Source organism: Oryctolagus cuniculus, chromosome 3 (genome assembly GCF_051225735.1).
Source record: "Oryctolagus cuniculus isolate XC-2025 breed Fujian yellow rabbit chromosome 3, ASM5122573v1, whole genome shotgun sequence".
NCBI classification, from domain to species: Eukaryota; Metazoa; Chordata; class Mammalia; order Lagomorpha; family Leporidae; genus Oryctolagus; species Oryctolagus cuniculus.
Genome location: NC_142869.1, coordinates 166,576,046 through 166,596,248, shown reverse-complemented (window position 1 = coordinate 166,596,248; position 20,203 = coordinate 166,576,046). Strand labels below are relative to the sequence as shown.

General features: G+C 46.7%; 2 protein-coding genes across 3 annotated transcripts in view; both read left to right on the top strand.

The window, feature by feature from the left end:
- The window catches only part of TSGA13 (testis specific 13), a 29,667-nt gene extending 17,340 nt beyond the window's left edge, over window positions 1-12,327 (top strand). The window contains exons 4-8 of the mRNA XM_089328720.1: window positions 1,330-1,401; window positions 2,243-2,455; window positions 7,254-7,396; window positions 9,483-9,610; window positions 12,097-12,327. Coding sequence (XP_089184846.1) covers window positions 1,330-1,401; window positions 2,243-2,455; window positions 7,254-7,396; window positions 9,483-9,610; window positions 12,097-12,257 — 717 coding nt within the window. The 3' untranslated portion in view covers window positions 12,258-12,327. The remainder of the gene's footprint in view (window positions 1-1,329; window positions 1,402-2,242; window positions 2,456-7,253; window positions 7,397-9,482; window positions 9,611-12,096) is intronic.
- Window positions 12,328-12,453: 126 nt separating this feature from the next.
- COPG2 (coat protein complex I subunit gamma 2) overlaps window positions 12,454-20,203 on the top strand; it is a 122,069-nt gene continuing 114,319 nt past the window's right edge. For both annotated transcript variants that reach the window (XR_016231046.1, XM_070071310.2), the window contains exons 1-4: window positions 12,454-12,607; window positions 13,607-13,659; window positions 14,189-14,269; window positions 16,735-16,806. Coding sequence is in view for 1 of the 2 variants with exons in the window: in XM_070071310.2 (XP_069927411.1) it covers window positions 12,571-12,607; window positions 13,607-13,659; window positions 14,189-14,269; window positions 16,735-16,806 (243 nt within the window). In the remaining variant the exon portion in view is untranslated. The remainder of the gene's footprint in view (window positions 12,608-13,606; window positions 13,660-14,188; window positions 14,270-16,734; window positions 16,807-20,203) is intronic.

Sequence of the window (20,203 nt, the reverse complement as noted above, 5' to 3'; positions counted from 1 at the left end):
TTGGAACAAAGCCGCAGAAAAGTTCACTAGTAAAGGCCGGCGCCGCGGCTCACTAGGGTAATCCTCCGCCTGTGGCGCCGGCACACCGGGTTCTAGTCCCAGTCGGGGCACCGGATTCTGTCTCGGTTGCCCCTCTTCCAGGCCAGCTCTCTGCTGTGGCCAGGAGTGCTTGGGTCCTGCACCCCATGGGAGACCAGGAGAAGCACCTGGCTCCTGCCTTTGGATCAGCGCTGTGCGCCGGCCGCGGCAGCCGTTAGGAGAGTGAACCAAGGAAGACCTTTCTCTCTGTCTCTCTCTCTCACTGTCCACTCTGCCTGTCAAAAAAAAAAAAAAAAAAATTCACGAGTGAAAACATTTCCCCAGGGATTTTTTTCCCTCGAATTAACTTGTTTTAAAGCCTGTAAAAGAAAGTTGGGGGTGAGCATTTGACCTAGTGGGTGAGTCACCCACATGCTACATTCCCCTACCTGGGTTCTATTCTCAGCTCTGGCTCCTGACCGCAGCTTCCTGCTAATGTGTCCCCATGAAGCAGCAGTGGGTGGCTTACACGACAGGTCCCTGCCTCCCACCTGTATGGTAGACCAAGTTGAGTTCATGTTTCCTGACTTTGGCCTGGCCAAGTCCCATCTGTTTCAGGCATTTGGGGGAGTAAACCAGCAGGTGGGAGTGCTTTCTCTCTCTCTCTCTCTCTCAAATAAATAACTTTTAAGTATCTCTTAATAAAAGCAAATTTCACACTTTTCCCCCCAATTAAATTTTTCTTAGACTTCTATGATCCTAAACATCTGTGTCATGTTTGTGAAATAAGTTATTCGTTATATATTTTTGTTTTGAACAAATAGGTTCTGTGTTCCAAAAGGTAGAAAAACTAAGGGTAAGCATCTGGCTTACTTGTTAAGACCCTGCCTCAAATAGCTGAGAACCTGGATTTAATTTCTGTCTCTACCTCCTGACTTCAGCTTCCTGCTAATAGGTACCCTAGAAGGTAGCAGTGATGACCCGAGTAGTTGGGTCTCTGCCTCTCACATGGGATACCTTGATTGAGTTACTGGTTTATGCTGTCTTGGACATTGAGGGCATTTGAGGAGTTAACCAGGGGTGGGAGTTTCTCTCTCTCCTCTCTTTCTCTCCCCTCCCTTTCTCTCCTCTCTCTCCTCTCTCCCTTCCTCCCTCCCTCCCCCCCGTCTCTCTCTCTCTCTCTCTGTCTCAAATAAATAAATAAAATTAAGCTAGAGATCACATTTTAGTGACACTAAGGTGAGGTCAAGAATAGAATTCTGTTTAGCATGGGTGCAATTGGGAACTGCTAACTTTGCTTATTGTCTTTAGAGTTTTGATCCAGTTGAGCCATCAAACTTTGTCCTGGGGAATCTTCAGGATTACAAAATCCATCCAAATTTGGTAGGTAAAGAAGCCGTCTTCCTGAGATGGTAACAAGTTGCAGCAGCAGTGCAGTGTGTCCCTAGGGCCTCAGTGCCCCCCAGCTTCTTGAGCACACACGTCGAGGCCAGGGAGGCTGACCTGCTCCCGGGAACCTGTGCCTGAGACCGAGCTGGGAATCCTGATGGGGGGGGGGGGGCACTGGGAGGACAGTGGTTCCTGCAGCTAATTTTTTTTATAAGTTGAGAAAACGTATTTATAATCAGGGAAAACATGTTTATAACCTATCCTTTTTGCCTTCCCCTTTTTGAGGAAAAAGTAAGTTTGGTGGGACTGCCTCTTCCCCACCCGCACCTTAAGAGATATGTTGGGTTTTGTGACGGCTTTTCCATTTTAAAGCTGTGCTTACAAATACCTATTAAGGTGCTGGTGGGTGGGAGGGTGTAACTAAGGGGAGGTTTGGGTGCTGGACGGTGCAGGCTATGGGAGAATTCCTGGAGAAGGAGCTGTGGGCCTTGGCAGTTTCTTCCCCTGCCTCAGAGGGAGTTGGAGAGAGAAGGCCAATTAGGTCTAGCCGCATAGAAACCTGTCTGTGTGTCCCGCTAGGTAGGACACCGTGTTGCAGTAAGTCATCTCCTTGCTGGTGCTGTGGGCAGCTTTCTGTCACATATTCCCAGCCCCTTCATCTGTTTGCAGGGGAATGCTCCAAGGGAAGACAGGGACAGAAAGTTTCAAACAAATTTGGCAGTGAATTTTTCCAACCCCGCCCCAACCCTACAGAAGCAAAAGATTAGTCAACCAATTCTGTTCATCTCCTCTTGACCTAATCGCTTTGTCTCTGGAAATCTCTCTTTCTGCTTAGGCCAAGTACTATGAGCCTTTGAAGCCCACTACACAACAGAAATTCCTGAATCAGAGCAGGAAAACCAGAAACTTCATGTTAAAAGTAACAGAGTACGATCAAGATATGACCTTACTGATTATGACCAACAACCCACCTCCCTACCTGATCAATCAGCAGGAAAAGGACAGCACATCCAAATACTTTTCCAAGGAGCTGCTGCGTGAGGTAGTGGTGCCCCGGGCAGTTCTCTGGAATCCTGCATGTAGACCCTGGAGAACAAGGAGTTAGCTTGGAGAAGGGCACAGATTTAACATGGAGAAATGGTACCCAGGAAACAGCTGGTTCCTTCTTATTCCTGGCCAGAAGTTTCACAAAACAGAATCTGGAGAGCCTGGGAAATTCTGAGTCAGAATTCAACCAGCTTGGGTCATGCAAATTCCGCGCAGAGAGAAAAGGGGGTCTTAACTGACAAGTGTTCTTCTCTGGCTGAAGATACTTAGTTGTAAAAGACAAAGGGTGCAACTCGTCAGGAATAAAGTAGTAGAAGATGAATCAGGAAACGAGGAATAAGGAACACAAGTGAATGTCTGAATGGGAAAGGTGTAAAGGGTTATGGTTTTGCTCTTGGGTATCAGGAGAAGGGAATAGAGAATTTATAATCACGGTAGCCAGACATTTAGAATTCTATTAAAAAGAAGTTTAAATGCCATTCTGTAAGCACCTGCTGAGCATACAGTTAGCTAAGAATCAGACTATAAAGATGACCATGTAACAATCTACCTTGAAGGAATCTAGAGTCTGATGGGGGGAGAGAGAGAGATTGGTAAGTGAGATATATAAAAGTAAGTATCAAATACCAGGATCTATGAGTAGTAGCAGAACATACAAGGTAGTGTCAAATAGAGACTGCATTTGTCTTGGGGAAAAAGGAGCAGTCCAGAAGGTGATCTGTGACTAGAGAATAAGAGAATATTCCAACCAGAGGGAAGTGCAGGGCCAGGGAGACAGGAGACCATGAGAGGCAGCAGGGAGATGTCAGAGAGTAAATGGCAGGAGATAAAAGGATGTATGGAAATTTGCATTTTAGAAAGACCATTTAGGAAGGCGATACAAGGTGCATTTGCTGTGGAAGAGACAAAAGCCACAAAGATTGGTTACAAGGTTACTACAATAGTCAATGTGAAAAAGATTGAAGACATGAACTAAAATCAGTAGCAGAGGAAGTGAAGAAAATTGATCTAAAATATCTCTAGGAATTAGGCTCTAAAAAAAATTCCTGATAGCCTGGAGAGAGGGCTATTTTAATCCGAGAAGAAGAAACTAAATGAGGTAAGTGAAAGTGTAAACCAAAGAATCGAACAGCTATTTGATGCTGGGAGTAGGATTATCTAAAACAGACTTTGTACTAAAACATGGTGAATTTTGAATTAGTGTTTCTTTAGTTGCTAGATGGAGGACAATGAGATATTCCTCTCCAACTGGAATATCTAATACGCTAATACTCAATCGCATTATAGTAATATAAGAGTATTATAGTAATATCTGACAGTGTTATAGTAATATCTAATATGCTAACACTCAATAGTATTCACTGCCAAGGAAGTTAAATTCAGTGCCTCTGGTCTCCTGGGTCTCAGAATTTGAAGGTAAAGTCAGTGGTGTATTCTCTGGATAGTAGCCATAATATACACTGAAAGAGGGTACACGTGTCAGGGCAGGGTTGTCCTGCTCGAGGTGAGACAGGCAGAACAAGGCTGTCCTGTCAGCTGTGTACAAGAGAACTTGATCACTTTCGTGAGCAGATTGCAGTACTAGTTAAATTGTATTAATGGGCAGAGTTAAGGCTTTCATGACTGAAGTCTGGCACCATGGCAACTTTAGGGCACTATTTGAAAGAAACCTAGGACGATCCAAATGCCAAATAGCCACAGTGCCTCTTTAATATTCTTGCTGCATGCCCGTCTTCCCTTGCTGGATACATGCAAGGAACTTTTGAGAACCTAGGATCCTATCCAAGAAAAGCATTCTTTTGCTCTACCCAGGCACATGTATAGGAAGTGTGGGTTCCAGATGGCAAGTTGACAGTGACTGTTGTACTCACAGCATCTTCCAAGTGGAGTCTGCTTGAGAGGGGAATGTCTCAAGGGGTCCTGTTTGGTACAATGTGATCCTGTCTCTACTCTCGCCAGGGACCCAAGGAGGATACTACACACAAGGAAGCCAAGTTAGGAGACCAATCAACCTGCCAATAGCCAACATCCCTCAACCAAACAGATTCTCACTTCCAGACACCCGGGTGGGGAAATGAAAAGATTGAGCATTAGGAATGAAAGCTGAAAGACATACAGAATGAGGCCAGAAAGGAATCAAAGCACGGGGAGGGGGAGTAGTGGTGTGGGGCGCATGAAAATCGAGCATGGGGAAGCTGATGCTATAAGGAAAGTAGAAATAAATAGGCAGATGCTGTAGTTGAGAAGGTTGTACGTGTGACATGAACAAGACAGAGAAAGGGGAAGGAGCAGAGAAGCAGACGGGAGAGATGGAGAGATCTGTTAGTGGTACGCTAAGGTCAACACGTGGCTGAGCAGGGCTGTCTTGGATTCCAAATAACTTGTCAGTATCCATTTTTCTTTTATAAGGCCCAGCTCTGATAAGGTTTCTGCTCTTCTTATGGCTGGATCATTACCTTTGTCTTTGTTTTTGTTAGCTATGGGCCCCAGGCACGTGTGCTCTTGCACGAAACATCCTTAAAACTAGAAGAGCTTGATAAGAGGGATTCAGAATTACAAAGGCATGGTTCAGCAGTGGCAGAGATTTTTAAAAGTGTTTAAAATTCTGAAAGGAAAAGGTCTATCAATTAATTAGATTATCAAGTATATAAAATATATAATTAATATATATCAATTGGGCTTTTTAGTGAATTCTCAAGTTTATTCTTTTTAGTAGAGGTAGTAAGAGTGAGTTTATTTTTTCACCTAGAAATCTTTTATTTAAGGTATACAAACTTCATACATTTTATATATACAGATTTAGAAACAGTAATGCTTCCCACCCACACTCCCACCCTTCTTCCTCCTCCCTCTCCTGTTTCCATTCTTATTTTATACAAAACCCTATTTTTAATTAACTTTATATGCAAAAGATTAACCCTGTATACTAAGTAAATGGTTCAACAAATGGTATGGAAAAGTAAAAAAGAAAAAAATCTGTTCCTAAACAGTCAAGACATGGGCTGTTCAAAATCATCACATCTCAAAGTGTCAATATCACGTCAATAGATTACCTTTTAGTAACTCTATTAGTTACCACAGATCAGGGAGAAAATATGGTATTTGTCTTTTGGGGACTGGCTTATTTTACTAAATATAATGGTTTCCAGTTGCATTCATTTTGTTGCAAATGACAGTGTTTCTTTCTTTTTTTTTTTTTTTTAACCACTGTGTGGTATTACCTGGTGTACATAGACCACAATTTTTTTTATCCAGTTCTTCAGTTGATGAACATTTGGGTTGATTCCATATCTTAGCCATTGTGAACTATTAATTTTTTCACTCATTCAACAAATATTTATTGAGTGCCTACTATTTGCCAGATACTATAGATGTGCTACAGACATAGCGCTAAGCCAATGTTTGCTCTAATGAAGTTTAATTCTGGTAAGGTTGACAGGACACAAGCAAGTAAGTGATCACACAGATGATGTATACTGTGATAAGTGCCCTGACAAAGCAGAGTGATGGACTGTTCCAGAGAGTGATGGGGTTTGAGTGACAGTTTTAGATGGTAGTAGTGGGGGAGGTGCTCTCGGAGGAGACACTGGCTTTTGAATAGACACTTTAATGGGGTCAGGGCCAGGCTGTGTGATTGCTATGCCTGACTTATTGTTTTCATGTGAGATTGCCATACATTAGGAGGAACACAAATTGTATCTTTCTCAAATGAGACAAATTAGGAGGATAAGGGAAGCTGAAGCCGTGTCGTAGGACGAAAAGTTGCAGATAATGATCATGTTTACCCCCAGAAGAGAGCATTTAGGAGGAACATGATGGATTTCTTCAATGATTTTTAGGACTTTGTAGAAGAGGGACTAGATTTGTTCTCTTTGGATTTCATGGTAAAATGTATAGGGTGATTGCTTGGTTGATCAAAGATGAAAACTTTTTCTAACGTGCAAGAATATTGACCACTTGCTAGTGAGATTGTAGACGAGATATGAATAGTTAGCCTGGATGACCATTGAGATTGGTGTCTGAGCCTTTGACTGTTGGGAATGATGAAATTGTTACCTCACAAAACATCCCATTCTATGGCCTTTTCGCTGCAGGCATAGAAAGGCATGTGAATGCAGCAGCCATCTCTGGGAAAGGAAGGTAGTGTCCCATGGTTCTGTTTCCCAATCCATTGCCAAACGTTTGGTTTCCGGGAACTCGGCGACTTCCTCTGTCAACCCTTGCAAAGTCCAGTAGGCGGGTCCGTGTCGTAGGAAACTGACCAAACTTCACACAAGTCACCCCGCCCAGGGAACAGCTTCCTCCCATGCTGGTTGCTTTTTTTATTTTAATTTTTTTAAAAAAAGATTTATTTGTTTATTTTGGAAGTTAGAGTTCCAGAGAGAGAGAGAGAGAGAGAGAGAGAGAGAGACAACGAGCGCACATCCATCTGCTGGTACGCTCCCCAGATGAACACAATGGCCAGAGCTGGGCCAGGCTGCAGCCATGAGCTTCATCCAGGTCTCCCACATGGGTGGCAGGGGCCCAAACACCTGGGCCAACTTCTGCTTTTCCTAGGTCATTAGCAGGGAGCTGCATAAAAGTGGAGCAGCCGGGAGAGGAACAGTGTCCATAAGGGATGCTGGTGTTGCAGGGGGAGGCTTAACCCTGATTCTGATTTCTGAACACCTACCTACTTCCCTTTCTGATGGGTTTGCGGCATCATGTTAGGAGAATTGGAACTTAGTCTTGGAGCTTAGTCCAGCTTTTAAATCCAAACAGACTCAGTGTACTCCCTTTCTTACTCTTTGCTCTAACAGGAAAGTCAGCCTCAGCCCAGGCCCACTGAAAACCTGGGCCTGCCCTTGATGCCTCAGAAAAAAAAGCTAAGATCTGGGATGAAACCAGTCTTCCCTGTGAAGCATTTGGACGATCCCACATCCAAGCGGGAACAGTGGTTCAGGTGAAGTTCTGCCTCTTGTACTCATTTTCTTTCCTGTCCTTTCCTTATTCAAGTTACAGTCCCCTCTCAGTACAATTTAACAGAATGTTTTTGGTTGTAGGGAACATATGTGACATACACTGATACTATATATAGTAATACAATAATGCTATCTATGCTATACATAATGCAATATATACTAATACTGCATGGCCAGCACCATGGCTCACTTGGCTAATCCTCCGCCTGTGGCACTGGCACCCAGGGTTCTAGCCCTGGCTGGGGTGCCAGGTACTAGTCCCGGTTGCTCCTCTTCCAGTCCAGCTCTCTGCTGTGGCCTGGGAAGGCAGTAGAGGATGGCCCAGGTGCTTGGATCCCTGCACCTGCATGGGAGACTGGGAGGAAGCACCTGGCCCCTGGCTTCGGATCGGCGCAGCACTGGCCGTAGCAGCCATTTGGGGAGTGAACCAATGGAAGGAAGACCTTTCTCTCTGTCTCTCTCTCACTGTCTATAACTCTACCTGTCAAATTAAAAAAAAGGGAAATAATATATATTAATACTGCATATACTAATACTACAATACAACATATATTAATGAGACACAGTTTCTCTACATGACCCTCCACTTCATTAATACTCAAATGAAAGAGAAATAAAAGTAATGCAAACCTGAGGTTTTCCACTGCCAAGTTATTTTAAGAATGAAGGGAGCCAGCGCCGCGGCTCACTAGGCTAATCCTCCACCTAGCGGCGCCAGCACACCGGGTTCTAGTCCCAGTTGGGGCGCCGGATTCTGTCCCGGTTGCCCCTCTTCCAGGCCAGCTCTCTGCTGTGGCCAGGGAGTGCAGTGGAAGATGGCCCAAGTACTTGGGCCCTGCACCCCATGGGAGACGAGGAAAAGCACCTGGCTCCTGGCTCCTGCCATCGGATCAGCGCGGTGCGCCAGCCGCAGTGCGCCGGCCGCGGCAGCCATTGGAGAGTGAACCAACGGCAAGGGAAGACCTTTCTCTCTGTCTCTCTCTCTCACTGTCCACTCTGCCTGTCAAAAAATAAAAAAAAATAAATAAATAAATAAAAAAAGAATCCAGAGCCATACCTTTAAAAAAAAAAAAAGAATGAAGGGAAGTACAATGTCCCTTGCTATGGCTGTAGGATTAGTTCCAGGGCCCCCAGTGAATACCAAAATCTGTGGAAGCTCAAGTCAGTGTGATATTTGCATATAGCCCGTGTAATGCTCCCAACTACTTTAAATCATTTCTAGATAGTTTATAATACCTAATAAATGTAAATGCTATGTAATTGTTGTTAAAATGTATTTCTAGGGAATAATGATAAGAAACAAATGTCACGTTCAGTAAAGATAGAACTACCTAACTATAGCACATATCAGCAACACCTTGGGGGTAATATTTTCCATCAGTGCTTGGTTGGATATGCAGATGTAGAATGCCTGGGCATGGATTGGCTGTATTCAAAAGTCTGTGCTTTGAGAAAACAGAAAAAGAATGTCAAGGGTTATAGTACAGGAACAATATGCTATGACAACACCAAGACAAGGAATTTCATCTGCAACTAGTTATATTGGGGCCAGTGTTGTGGCACCATGGGTTAAGCTACAGCCTGTGAAGCCAGCATTTCATATGGGCACCGGCTGGAGTCCTGGCTGCTCCACTTCAGATCCAGCTCCCTGCTAATGCACATGGGGAAGCAGCAGAAGATGGCCCAAGTACTTAGGCCCCTGCCACTCACATGGGAGATCAAGACAGAGTCCTTGGTTTCTGGCTTTGGCCCGGCTCATGCCTGGCCCTGGCTGTGGACAGAAGATCCCTCCCTTTTTCTAACTCTGCCTTTCAAACACATAAATAAATCTCTAAAAAAAAAAAAAAAAAAAAAGAATCTATAGGACAGCCTATACCTAGCTTGATAGGAGATTTTGCAGTTCCTTCAAAGATGTACAGTGCTAAGTTCTGGAAGCATCCCTAGCTACTGAACAATACTTCCTCTCTACACCAATCCACAGCCCCTTGTCATTGTCATCTCTGAGAATGGAACCTAGTGCCACTACCCCCTGACCTAGGATCTGCTAACAGGACTGTCTTTGTTAAGGTTTTCTACTGATGATGACTTCAAGTGTGAAGGGAAGTACTCCAAGATCTATGCTTTGAGGAGACAGAAAAAAATGTACCCTCAGCTCAATTTTGCTCCAGTCTATGAAAGAGAAGCGAGGAGAGATGGTAAGCCCCTCCCCCTAGGCAATGGTTATGAGGCTGAGATGGGCTGGGGTTATGATTGACAGGGATCAGGGATCTGGCAAGCTGGCATCTCCTGCCATGGCTCTAGACTCTCATTTCTGGGTAGCATGGAGGCGAGGAACCAACAGAGTCTCAGGGGGTACTTAGCTTTGAACTCTGTTTAAATCCTCAAATGTCAAGAAAACTCAGTGTTTCCTAAAGACATCACCTGCCACTTTGAGCGTTTTTGCCATATTGTTGCATTATTTGCTCTATTACTTACTTAGGATTTTTCTTTAAAAGGATTTTTAAAAAAAATCTTGTCCTAAATCATACTGTCAATGACTTTCTGGTTTTGATGTACAAATTGTTGTGTTTTTCTTCCTGCCATACATTAAATTGGATTCCCAGTAATTCGATAGTAAAATATTCATCCATGTCAAAGCGGTGTGCATCTTTGTACTTAAATTGCTCCTCATTGAGGAGTAAAGGGTCAGGCCAAGAGTTTCAGAGTCCACAAGTCTCTCTCTGTGGCGGGCTAGAATATGGGGTGGAGGGGGTTGGAGTTGAGGTTGTATGGAAGACGGTCCAGTGAGACTGCTCCTTGCCTATCATCATCAACAACATGTTTAGGGTCCTGTAAGTTATCATGCACTAGGACGAGCACATCTGTTATGTGAGACCGATGGGCTGGAGCGTGAAGGTCCTTGTTACTATATAAATGAGGGCAGCTGGGGCCCACAGAAGGGTTTGAGAGCAGTTTTGTGCAGTGCCTATATAGCTGATAGGCCCCCAGACGTCAGACAAGCGCCGTTTCTTTACTGCTGCTGAGTTTTCCTCCTGAAGCAACGTTGGAGACTCCCGAAGGCATCCTAACCAGCTCCCCGAGGCCAGCCCCACTGATTGCTGAACGCCTTTGCCAGCTGGCCTGGGCCCAACCGGTCTCGGGTGCAGAGCCCCGAGGTCTTGTCATGCTGCCCCTGACCCAGCTCCTCAGACTTCCCTGCTGCACCCCCACCCCAGACTTACTTGCTAACCCACTCCCTCCCTTCCCTTCCCCCTGCCTCTCTTAACTCCCCATGGATGAGCTGACACCAACCTGCGGTACCGAATGCAACTGCACAGGTGTGGGGAAAAGCTGAGGACTGCCAGAGAATACCTTATCTTGCTTTAAAAGGGGGCTACACCCAGCCTTGAAACCCGAGCTCAGTTCTCCCATGCTTCCCAGCAGGCCCAGTGTGGAGGCTGTCCAAGTTTATCTACACTGATCCCCGGTGCAGGCTCCTCCTAACCCTGGAGGAGGAAGAGGGTCTCTCCTTCGCCAAAGCCCCGTTCACTGTCAGGCCTAGAATAAATAAGACATCCATTTCCTTCCAGCGAAACGCCACCTGGAAAGCATAGTTGGAACTCTGTAAGCCGGATAAGGCGAACCTAACGGGTAATAGTACATTTAGTCAAGTCGGAGTTAAATCTTAAGTGATACCATATGTAAGGATAGCAACAGTTCAGCTTAAATCTGTATATGGGGGAAAGAATTAGCTCTAGAATCCAGAATCTAACCTAGACTGAATGTTTTTCATTTTGCCAGGGCACGGATCCCATTAAGAACACGCCCAATTTACATTTCTAAACAGAACATTGACTATCTGCAGCACCTATTAGATTTATGGTGACTTTACAGTTTCTCTCAAGAAAAGCAAGCGATTACTAAGATTACTTATGTATCCATAAGTATCTGGTGCATTTGCTAAACAAAGGCAATCCATCAGGAACTCCAACCGGTGTCTCCACTCCAAGCAAGAAAGACAGCCGGTCCCCCTTCCTTTCCCTAGTAATGCTCCATGTTTAACAGGCATCCAAATAAAGATTAAGTGGAGAACACTTCGGACAGGGGCCAGGAGGCTGGTGAGGAGGCCTTCCAAGAGACTGATAATAGGATATGAACTAAGGTGAGAGCAGTAGGGACAGGCAACAGAGTCAAGGGATATGTAGAAGGCCTAAGGCATCCGGGCAGTGGGCTGAAGGGCAGCAAGATGTCATGATGGAAGCTTCCAAATAACAGAGGTTAAAAGACAATTTGGATAGAGAGAAGCCACGGACACCAAAGGTAGAGTGTCAGAATGATACAGGAGTACGACAAACCAACCTACGCTTGGGAGAGGCCAAGAGGAACAGAGTGAATGCGAGCCCCCTGTTCTGTGTCGGTGTGGTTGCGGGGGGTCGGGGCAGTCATTTGAAGTGGGTGAGATGGAACAAAGAAGACTGAGCTGGCCAGTGTGTCTTCCACTGGGCCTTGAGAAACGGACGCCCTCTGGACGCTCAAGTAGGGCTGGGAGTCCGATGTCCCAGATGCAGCTTCCCGGTGGCAATGGACCGCTGGCCGGCTGGTGCCTCCCTGTGGGCCTCTCCTCACCGCCTCACGTTAGCGGCCCCTGAAGTCCTCCTGGAACCCACATTCGTTCACCATGATGCCCTGTGCTTCGTCCTAGCTTCCAAGAGCGACAGGCCGCCTTCCAGGGTGACGTGGGAACCGCTCACCCTCGCCTCGCTGCTGGAAGACACATGCACCAGGACCGCGACCGGGCCAAGCACCTTCCGCCGAGGCAGGGCCCAGCAGTGGATCGTCGAAAACGTCTCTGTCATTAAGTGAAATCTCACCCAGAGGCCTGCACGAGTCGCCACCCCAATAAAACCACCTTCCTGCTGCAGCGGGCGTGGCCTACCGTAGGGGGCGGGGCGGGCCGCCGCGAGCCGGGGCAGCGCTGGCCCCGCCCCCCGCGTGGCTGCGTCCCCGGGGGCCGGGGCGGACTGCGCGGCCCGAGGCGGGGCGGGCCTTGGCCCGAGTGACGGCCCGACGGCCCAACCGGCGCGAGGGCGTGGGGCTGGCCTTCCTGCAGCCTCTTCCGCTTGCCGGCTGCGGCGCCTGGGACGGTTGCGGTGGGGCGCTTGGGAAGTCGTCCAAGATGATTAAAAAATTCGACAAGAAGGATGAAGAGTCTGGTACGCGCGGGGCTTTTGAGGCCCACCCGCAGATGCGGTGGGGGACCGCCTCCACTCTCCTCCGCCCCCGCCGCCTCTTGATTTCGGGACGGCGGGGCCGGGGGCGTGGGCGCCACTGTGCAAGGGGGCCGGTGTGGGGGGCCGGCCCCTCTCCCGCGCTGCCGCCGGGGCCTGCCATGGCCCCTCCCCCGGGCTCCGGAGCCTCCCCTGGGGTCCCGCGCAGCCTCCGGCTGCTCGGCGGCCCCGCCCCGCACCGCCCCCGCACCGCCCCTGCCCGGGCGCAGTCCCTCCCCGCGGGCCCTGGCGGGGCAGTGAGGCGCGGGGCGCTGAGGCCCCGAGGGGAAGAGCCCGGCTATCGGGCTGGGGTCGACGGGCGCGTGCTATGTGGATGCACTCTGGTGCCGTGCACCGTGCAGCCTTCTTGGGGACCCCCCTCACCCCTACTCACCACCTCCCCGCCCGGCTCTGTGGGACCTCGGGGGCGGGCGCAAGATTGTCCCGTGGGACGGAGGGCGCCTTGAGTCCCCAGGACCGGTCTTGGAGCTGGGGCGAGTGGGGAAGATGCCAAACCGCCCTAGAGAACACGAGCCGTGCGTGAGAAGTTGCTGTCCCCGAAGCGTGGTGGAGGGTTGGGTTTCTTAGCCTCCGGCCTCGCACGGTCAGCTCTCACGTTGTTCTCACTCCCTGCAGAATGCTGCGTGCTTCTGCCTCGGGAGTCAGGGCCGCACACAGGACAGGGCTTGCTCGCAGAGAAGCCAGCAGTGCCCACCGTCACCTCAGTGTTCCACACGTGCAGCATTCTCGGAGACACAGGGCAGGGACAGAAAGGTGCTCATCTGGGGCAGGGGCTTAGGGCGTGGCCGAGTCAGGGTCAGGCGTGTGCCCGAGAGCCACAGGTCACCCCGCTTAGGAGAGCGCTCCCCAGCTTTCCGTACCCTTCCTTAACAAGGAAGTTCCGTGGGACAGCTGCTGAAGACGTTCCTTTGTTTTGTGATACAGGTAGTGGCTCCAATCCTTTCCAGCATTTGGAAAAGAGTACCGTCTTGCAGGAGGTACGGCTTCCCGGTGGAATGTGGGCTTTTCTGTGGTAGGGCGATGGGCTGGGAGGCCCTGCGGTGCTCCCCTCGGGACATCCACAGTAAGGACTCAGGCTTGAGGGAAAAGGAAGGGGGATCACCTGTCGCAGGAGAGTCTAGAACTTGCAGAAATGAAAAGAAATGCAGGCTCCGCCCGGGTCGGGAATTTTTAGTAAACCTTCAGAAGAGGTGTTAAGTGCAAGGTGATTGAACGAAATTAGATACTAAGCTCGTATTCATACGCTCTAGATCGATACGGGGCACCTTATTTGATAGGTGATGCCTGTAACGTTGGAGTGGTTGACCCAAGGGGATGCGTTAGAAAGGAGGAGGGGAAAGCAAGGCCACGTCTCATAATTTACCATATTCCGTAGTACGTTGAGATCCGTGGACGACTAACACTAGAATATTGTGGTTAATCTTTACTGCAGCTGATTAGCTGCAGTTTGTGATAGGGAAGGTGCCAAGCACACTGTATGTGACAGACGTTCTCATGTTTCCATAGGCTCGGTTATTCAACGAAACACCCATCAACCCAAGAAGATGTTTGCATATTCTTACAAAGATCCTTTACTTACTGAACCAGGTAAATCATTTTGGGTTTCTTCAGACTGTGCCCTGGAAGAACATGTAACATGCAGTGAAATACTTTCTGAAAAGTTTACTTACTGATTTTTGAAATTTTTATTTTATTTTTCAAATGGACAATGTCTGGTTAAAACAATCATTCGTGAAAATTCCTAAGCACGAGGACCGTGATGCGGCTTCTTTCTCCTTGAGGTGTTGAAGCAACAGAGCACGTGGATCCTCACCAGATACTTACTGATTTGAGCTTACCCAGCTCTGGTTGTACCACATTGTTCAGGTGTATTATGTCCCACTGAAAATATAGGTCGAAGTCAGACATTTTAAATATTTTAACTTTTCTTTGTATGGTAGTGATGTTCTAAAGCTCTGATTTTAATATCCAGATTTTATATTTTTATCTCCTCTCCACCATCACCAGCCATATGATTCTGGGCAAGTAACTTCAGCATTTTGTGTTTTAGCGTCTACTTCCATAGGTGGGAATTCCGGTAACCTGTATTATAAAGTTGTAATGATTGAAAGAAATAATAAACATGTAGCACTGAAAATAGAGCCGGATATATCATAAGCATTTAGGAATAATTTTCATTCAGTCACTCAACAAATAATTATTGCATACTTGTTGTGTCCTGTGCAATGTTCTCAGCACTGGGTATATAACAGACAAAGCCAACAAAAATATTTGCAGTCATGGAATGTAGATTCTGCTTGCAATATATATTTAATTTTTCTTTTGGCTTTTTGTCTCAGCCTGTTAAAAAAAACTCATGAAATGTCAAGGCCCTTAGAAAATATAATTGTGTTTCAGAGATTCTTCCAAGTTCATGGAAAGTGCATATTACGAAGAAATCACCCATGGGTTTCGAAGTGGTTTGCACCAGTATAAACGGATCTTTTAATTTTGTTTCGCCTTGATTTTTGAAGTCTCCTCGTATACGTTGCATGCCTCAGGTGGTTTCCATGTGATGCTAAGACAGTTACGATTCCTATCTGGATTCTGTGCTTCAGGACTGAAGGCCGCATCACACATTGTGTCCCGATTAGCTGAAGCTATTACCTAAACAGGGTTTTAGAGTCCTCAGAGTTGATGGAAAGTTGTCTCTACTTTCCCATGGCCAATACGGCCTCCACAGGGCAGTTTATGTTGAAACATTTAATTACCTTGATACATTTTCAAGCCTACGATAAACATCTTCATAACAGGTTTGGGAAGAGTCATCTTATCTCTGCCCAATGCTTGGTAGAGCTCTGTGGAAAACTACTTTTAACTTTCTACCAGAGGTAACAAATCCATATATTGTCTGAGTTTCAAGTCAAAAAGTGGGAACTTGAGACTTTCACTGAGACTGAGAGGTACGTGGGCTTCTGGGTATTCAGGAAATACAAATGTTTAGGAAAGAAAGGGAAGTCTGTTGATGAGTAGGTTGGATTCTCATTTAGTTAGTTGCAGACTCTTAAACTTTGTTTTTCATTTCAAACTTTCAGTGTTTGTCATCACAGTTTTTTCATGATACTGATGGCAAGTGGATTGAACTAGTTACATTTTATATGAAATCTGAAGTTCTGACAAGTGAGGCCAGCGTATTCCATAGGATTGCTTTAATGGAGGAAGTGGAGCCTGGCCTGGCAGTGTGCAGGTAGCCTGTGGTCTGAATCGTTTAGGAAGTGAGTGAGCTGGATTACAGACGATCTGTTTTTGCGTCTCAGAAACGTGATTCCCACATCAGCAGCATGCGCATCACTGGGGGCTTGTTGGAAACGTGAAATCTCGGGCTTCCAGGACTGCACTGGATCAGAGCCTGCGTGTGGGCTGCTCCCCAGACGCTCTGTTATGCTCGGTGAAGTTGGTGAAGCTCTGGAACGGAGCGTATTTTAGGGGCTCGAGCCAGCATCCTGTTGTCTGTTGCAGCCCCTTGCACGTTGTTTCATAGGACAAATCTAGTTCCTGCCCTGTTGGTTGGATCCCCTTTCGCCATGTTTGCTGGGATTCCTAATGGAAAGTTCTTTACGGTTGAATATTTATTAGGGTCTTCTGATAACGTCAGGCATCGTGCTGGGCATTAGACTACAGGAACCTGTAAGGTAAGGTCTCTGCTGGCAGGCAGTATGATAAAAACACGCCATTGTGATGAGAGAGCCTGCTTGCTGGCAGTGGTTTACCCCTCATAAGCCACAGTTACTCAGGAACGTTAAAGCAGTGTCTGCCGCAAGGTGTGAAACCTGCTCCAGAGCTTTAAGCACGGCGTGTGATAGAGAAGGGTTTTAAACAAGGAGTGGACAGATAAATGGCCATGCAGGTTTATAAATTGAAAGCCAGAAAAGTTGGAAAGAGGCAGAATGTTTACAAAGAGATTTTTCCCCTGAGTTTCACAAGTTTTACGTAAATCTAGAGAAGGTCCTTTATATATGTATACATGTGTATATATATTTTTAAGCTGAAATGTTATTTTAAATTTTGCTTAGGGTGAACACTTTGGAACTACAGAAGCCACGGAGGCTTTCTTTGCCATGACCCGCTTGTTTCAGTCTAATGATGTAAGTCACTTTTATTCTGAGATGAAAAGCTCCTGATGCGTGTTTCTCTCGGGGAACCTTGGGTATTGCAAATTATGGACAGTTGCTTGAAACATTTAAATTAAAAGCTGTTCATCTTCATAAGACTTTAGAATTGTTCGTTAAAGGGTGTGAAGATGTAAGAATTGCCGTATGTGGTTTAAAGCTTTTCCTGGGGCGGGCATTTGGCACTGTGGTTAAGATGCTGCATTGGGGGGGGAGGGGGGGCAGCGCCATGGCTCACTAGGCTAATCCTCCGCCTGCGGCGCCGGTACTCCGGGTTCTAGTCCGGTTGGGGCGCCGGTTCTGTCTAGATTGCCCCTCTTCCAGTCCAGCTCTCTGCTATGGCCCAGGAAGGCAGTGGAGGATGGCCCAAGTGCTTGGGGCCCTGCACCTGTATGGGAGACCAGGAGAAGCACCTGGCTCCCGGCTTCAGATTAGTGCAGTGCCGACTGTGGCGGCCATTTGGGGAGTGAACCAATGGAGGGAAGACCTTTTTTTTTTTCTCTCTCTCTCTCTCTCACTGTCTATAGCTCTACCTATCAAATTAAAAAAAAAAAAAAAAAAGATGCTGCATGAGATGCCCACATCCCATGGAGGAGTGCATGGGTTTGTTTCCTGGCCCCGCTGGTTTCAACTGCTTGCTAATGTGCACCCGGGCAGGTAGCAGGCAATGGCTCAGGTGCTTGGATCTCTGCCACCATGTGGGAGAACTAGCTTGAGTGCCTATATTCCAACTTGGGGCCAGCCCAGTCCCCGCTGTGATAGGCATCTGGAGAGTAAACCAGCAGATGGAAGACCTCTGTTTCTCTGCCTTTTTTCCTTTTTTTGTTTAGAGATTGAAAGTTAGAGTTATATATTTAGAGAGGGAGAGACAGTGATCTGTCATCTACTGGTTCACTCCCCAGATGGCTGTCATGGCCAGAGCTGGACCGATCTGAAGCCAGGAGCTAAGAGCTTCTTTTGGGTCTTCCACATGGGTGCAGGGTTTCCAAGTATTTGGGCCATCTTCTGTTACTTTCCCAGTTGCATTAGCAGGGATCAGAAGTGGAGCAGCCTGGGCTCAAGCCGGTGTCCATAGGAGATGCTAGACTTGCAGGCGGTGGCTTTACCCGCAATACCATAGTGCTGGCCCTACTCTCTTCCTTTAAAATACATTTTTAGAAAGACTATTTGTATTTGAATAGTAGAGTTACAGAAAGAGGGAAAGACAGAGAGATCTTCCATCTGCTGGTTCACTTCCCAAATGGCTGGGCCAGGCTGAAGCCAGGAGTCTGGAACTTCATCTGGGTCTCCCTTGTGGGTACAGGGGCCCAAGCACTTGGGCCATCTTTCTCTGCCACAGCAGAGAGCTGGCCTGGAAGAGGGGCAACCGGGACAGAATCTGGCGCCCCGACCGGGACTAGAACCCGGTGTGCCGGCGCCGCTAGGCGGAGGATTAGCCTAGTGAGCCGCGGCGCCGGCCTAGATGATTTTTTTAAAAGATTTTTATTTATTTATTTGAGAGGTGGAGTTACAGACACACAGAAGGGGAGAGAGAGAGAGGGAGAGGGAGAGGGAGAGGGAGAGGGAGAGGGAGGGAGAATGAATGAATATGAATGAATGAGAGAATGAGAGAATGAGAGAATGAGAATCTATCTTCCATCTTCTGGTTCACTCTGCAAATTGCGGCAGTGGTTGGTGCAGAGCTGATCCAAAGCCGGGAGCCAGGAGCTTCCTTCTGATCTCCCAAGCAGGGGCAGGGGCTCGAGTTTCTGGGCCATCTTCCACTGCTTTCTCAGGCCATTAGCAGGGAGGTGGATGAGGAGAAGAGCAGCCGAGACAGGAACTGGCATCCATATGGGGTGCCTCTGCTGCAGGCAGAGGGTTAGCCTACCACACCACGGCGCTGGCCCCAGTAGATGATATTTTTTGATGCTGTTGTATTTGTATTGTTTGTTGACAGTGTTTAGAAATTACGTAGATTTTTATATATTGGCCTTATTTCTTATGATCTTGTTAAATTCATTTATTAGTTTAGGAATATTTATGGGTGATTCTCTAGGATTTTCTATATGATTGATCATGTCACCTTCAAAAAAAGATTTGCTTTTTCCTTTTCAATCTGTTTTCCTTTTATTTGTCTGTTTTCTGACTTCTTGCACTGTTGTATGTGGATGATGAAAATGATTGCTGGTAGAGGAGAAACATTTAGACTTTCACCATTAAGTTGGTTGTTGGCTGGAAATTTTTCATAGGTGACTTTTGTCAGATTTAGGAAGTTCCTTTCCATTCCTAGTTTGCTGAGAGATTCTTTTCATGAATGCGTATTGAATTTTGATATTGGATTTCTATATCCAGTGGATTGTCACATGTTTTTTCTTTTTAGTATATCAGTATGGTCCAACGCATCGATTCAGTTTCATGGGGAAGAAATCCCTTGCTATGTGTACACACAGAGACTTGCCAAGTAGTTTTACCTAGGGTCACTAAACATTGATCTGTAGTTTCTTCTTAGGATGTCTTTGCCTGCTCTTTGTTTTTAGATAGTGCTGACCTCATATGAGTTGTGAAGAGTTTCTTCCTCTTCTGTTTTCTAAAAGAGTTTTTGTAGAATCTTTACTAATTTTCCCTTCAGTGTTTATTTGAATTCACTATTGAAGCTATCCTTTTTATGTGTTTGGTTTTTTAGCTTAATTAACTCCATTAAAACATTAGTTATGATGCTACTCAGGTTATTTGTCTTCTGGAATCTGCTTTGGTAGTTTGTATTTTTCAGGGAATTTGTCCATTTCATCTAAATTATTGAACTTGTCATGAAATTCATAATATTCTCTTATTCCTTTAAAACTGTATGTATGTATATATTTATTTATTTACATACTTAATTTGAAAGAGGGAAATAGAGAGAGAAGGACATACAGAGAGGCAGAGAGAGAGCTTCCATCTGTTGTTCACTCCCCAAATGCCCACAATAGCTGGGTTGGGCCAGGCTGTGTGCAGGGTCCCGAACACTTGATCCATCACTGCTGCCTCATTAGCAGGCAGGTGTGTGCACATTAGCAGGCAGGTGGCATGGGAGAGTGGAGCTGGGACATGGACCCAGACTGCTATGGAGTGCGGTATCCAAAGTGAGTGACACTTCCACCAATGTGCCAGAGCTCCTGCCCCTTAATTCTTCTTCTTCTTCTTCTTCTTTTTTTTTTTTTTTTTTTGACAGGCAGAGTGGACAGTGAGAGAGAGAGACAGAGAGAAAGGTCTTCCTTTTTTGCCGTTGGTTCACCCTCCAGTGGCCGGCGCACCACGCTGATCCTATGGCAGGAGCCAGGTACTTATCCTGGTCTCCCATGGGGTGCAGGGCCCAAGCACTTGGGCCATCCTCCACTGCACTCCCTGGCCA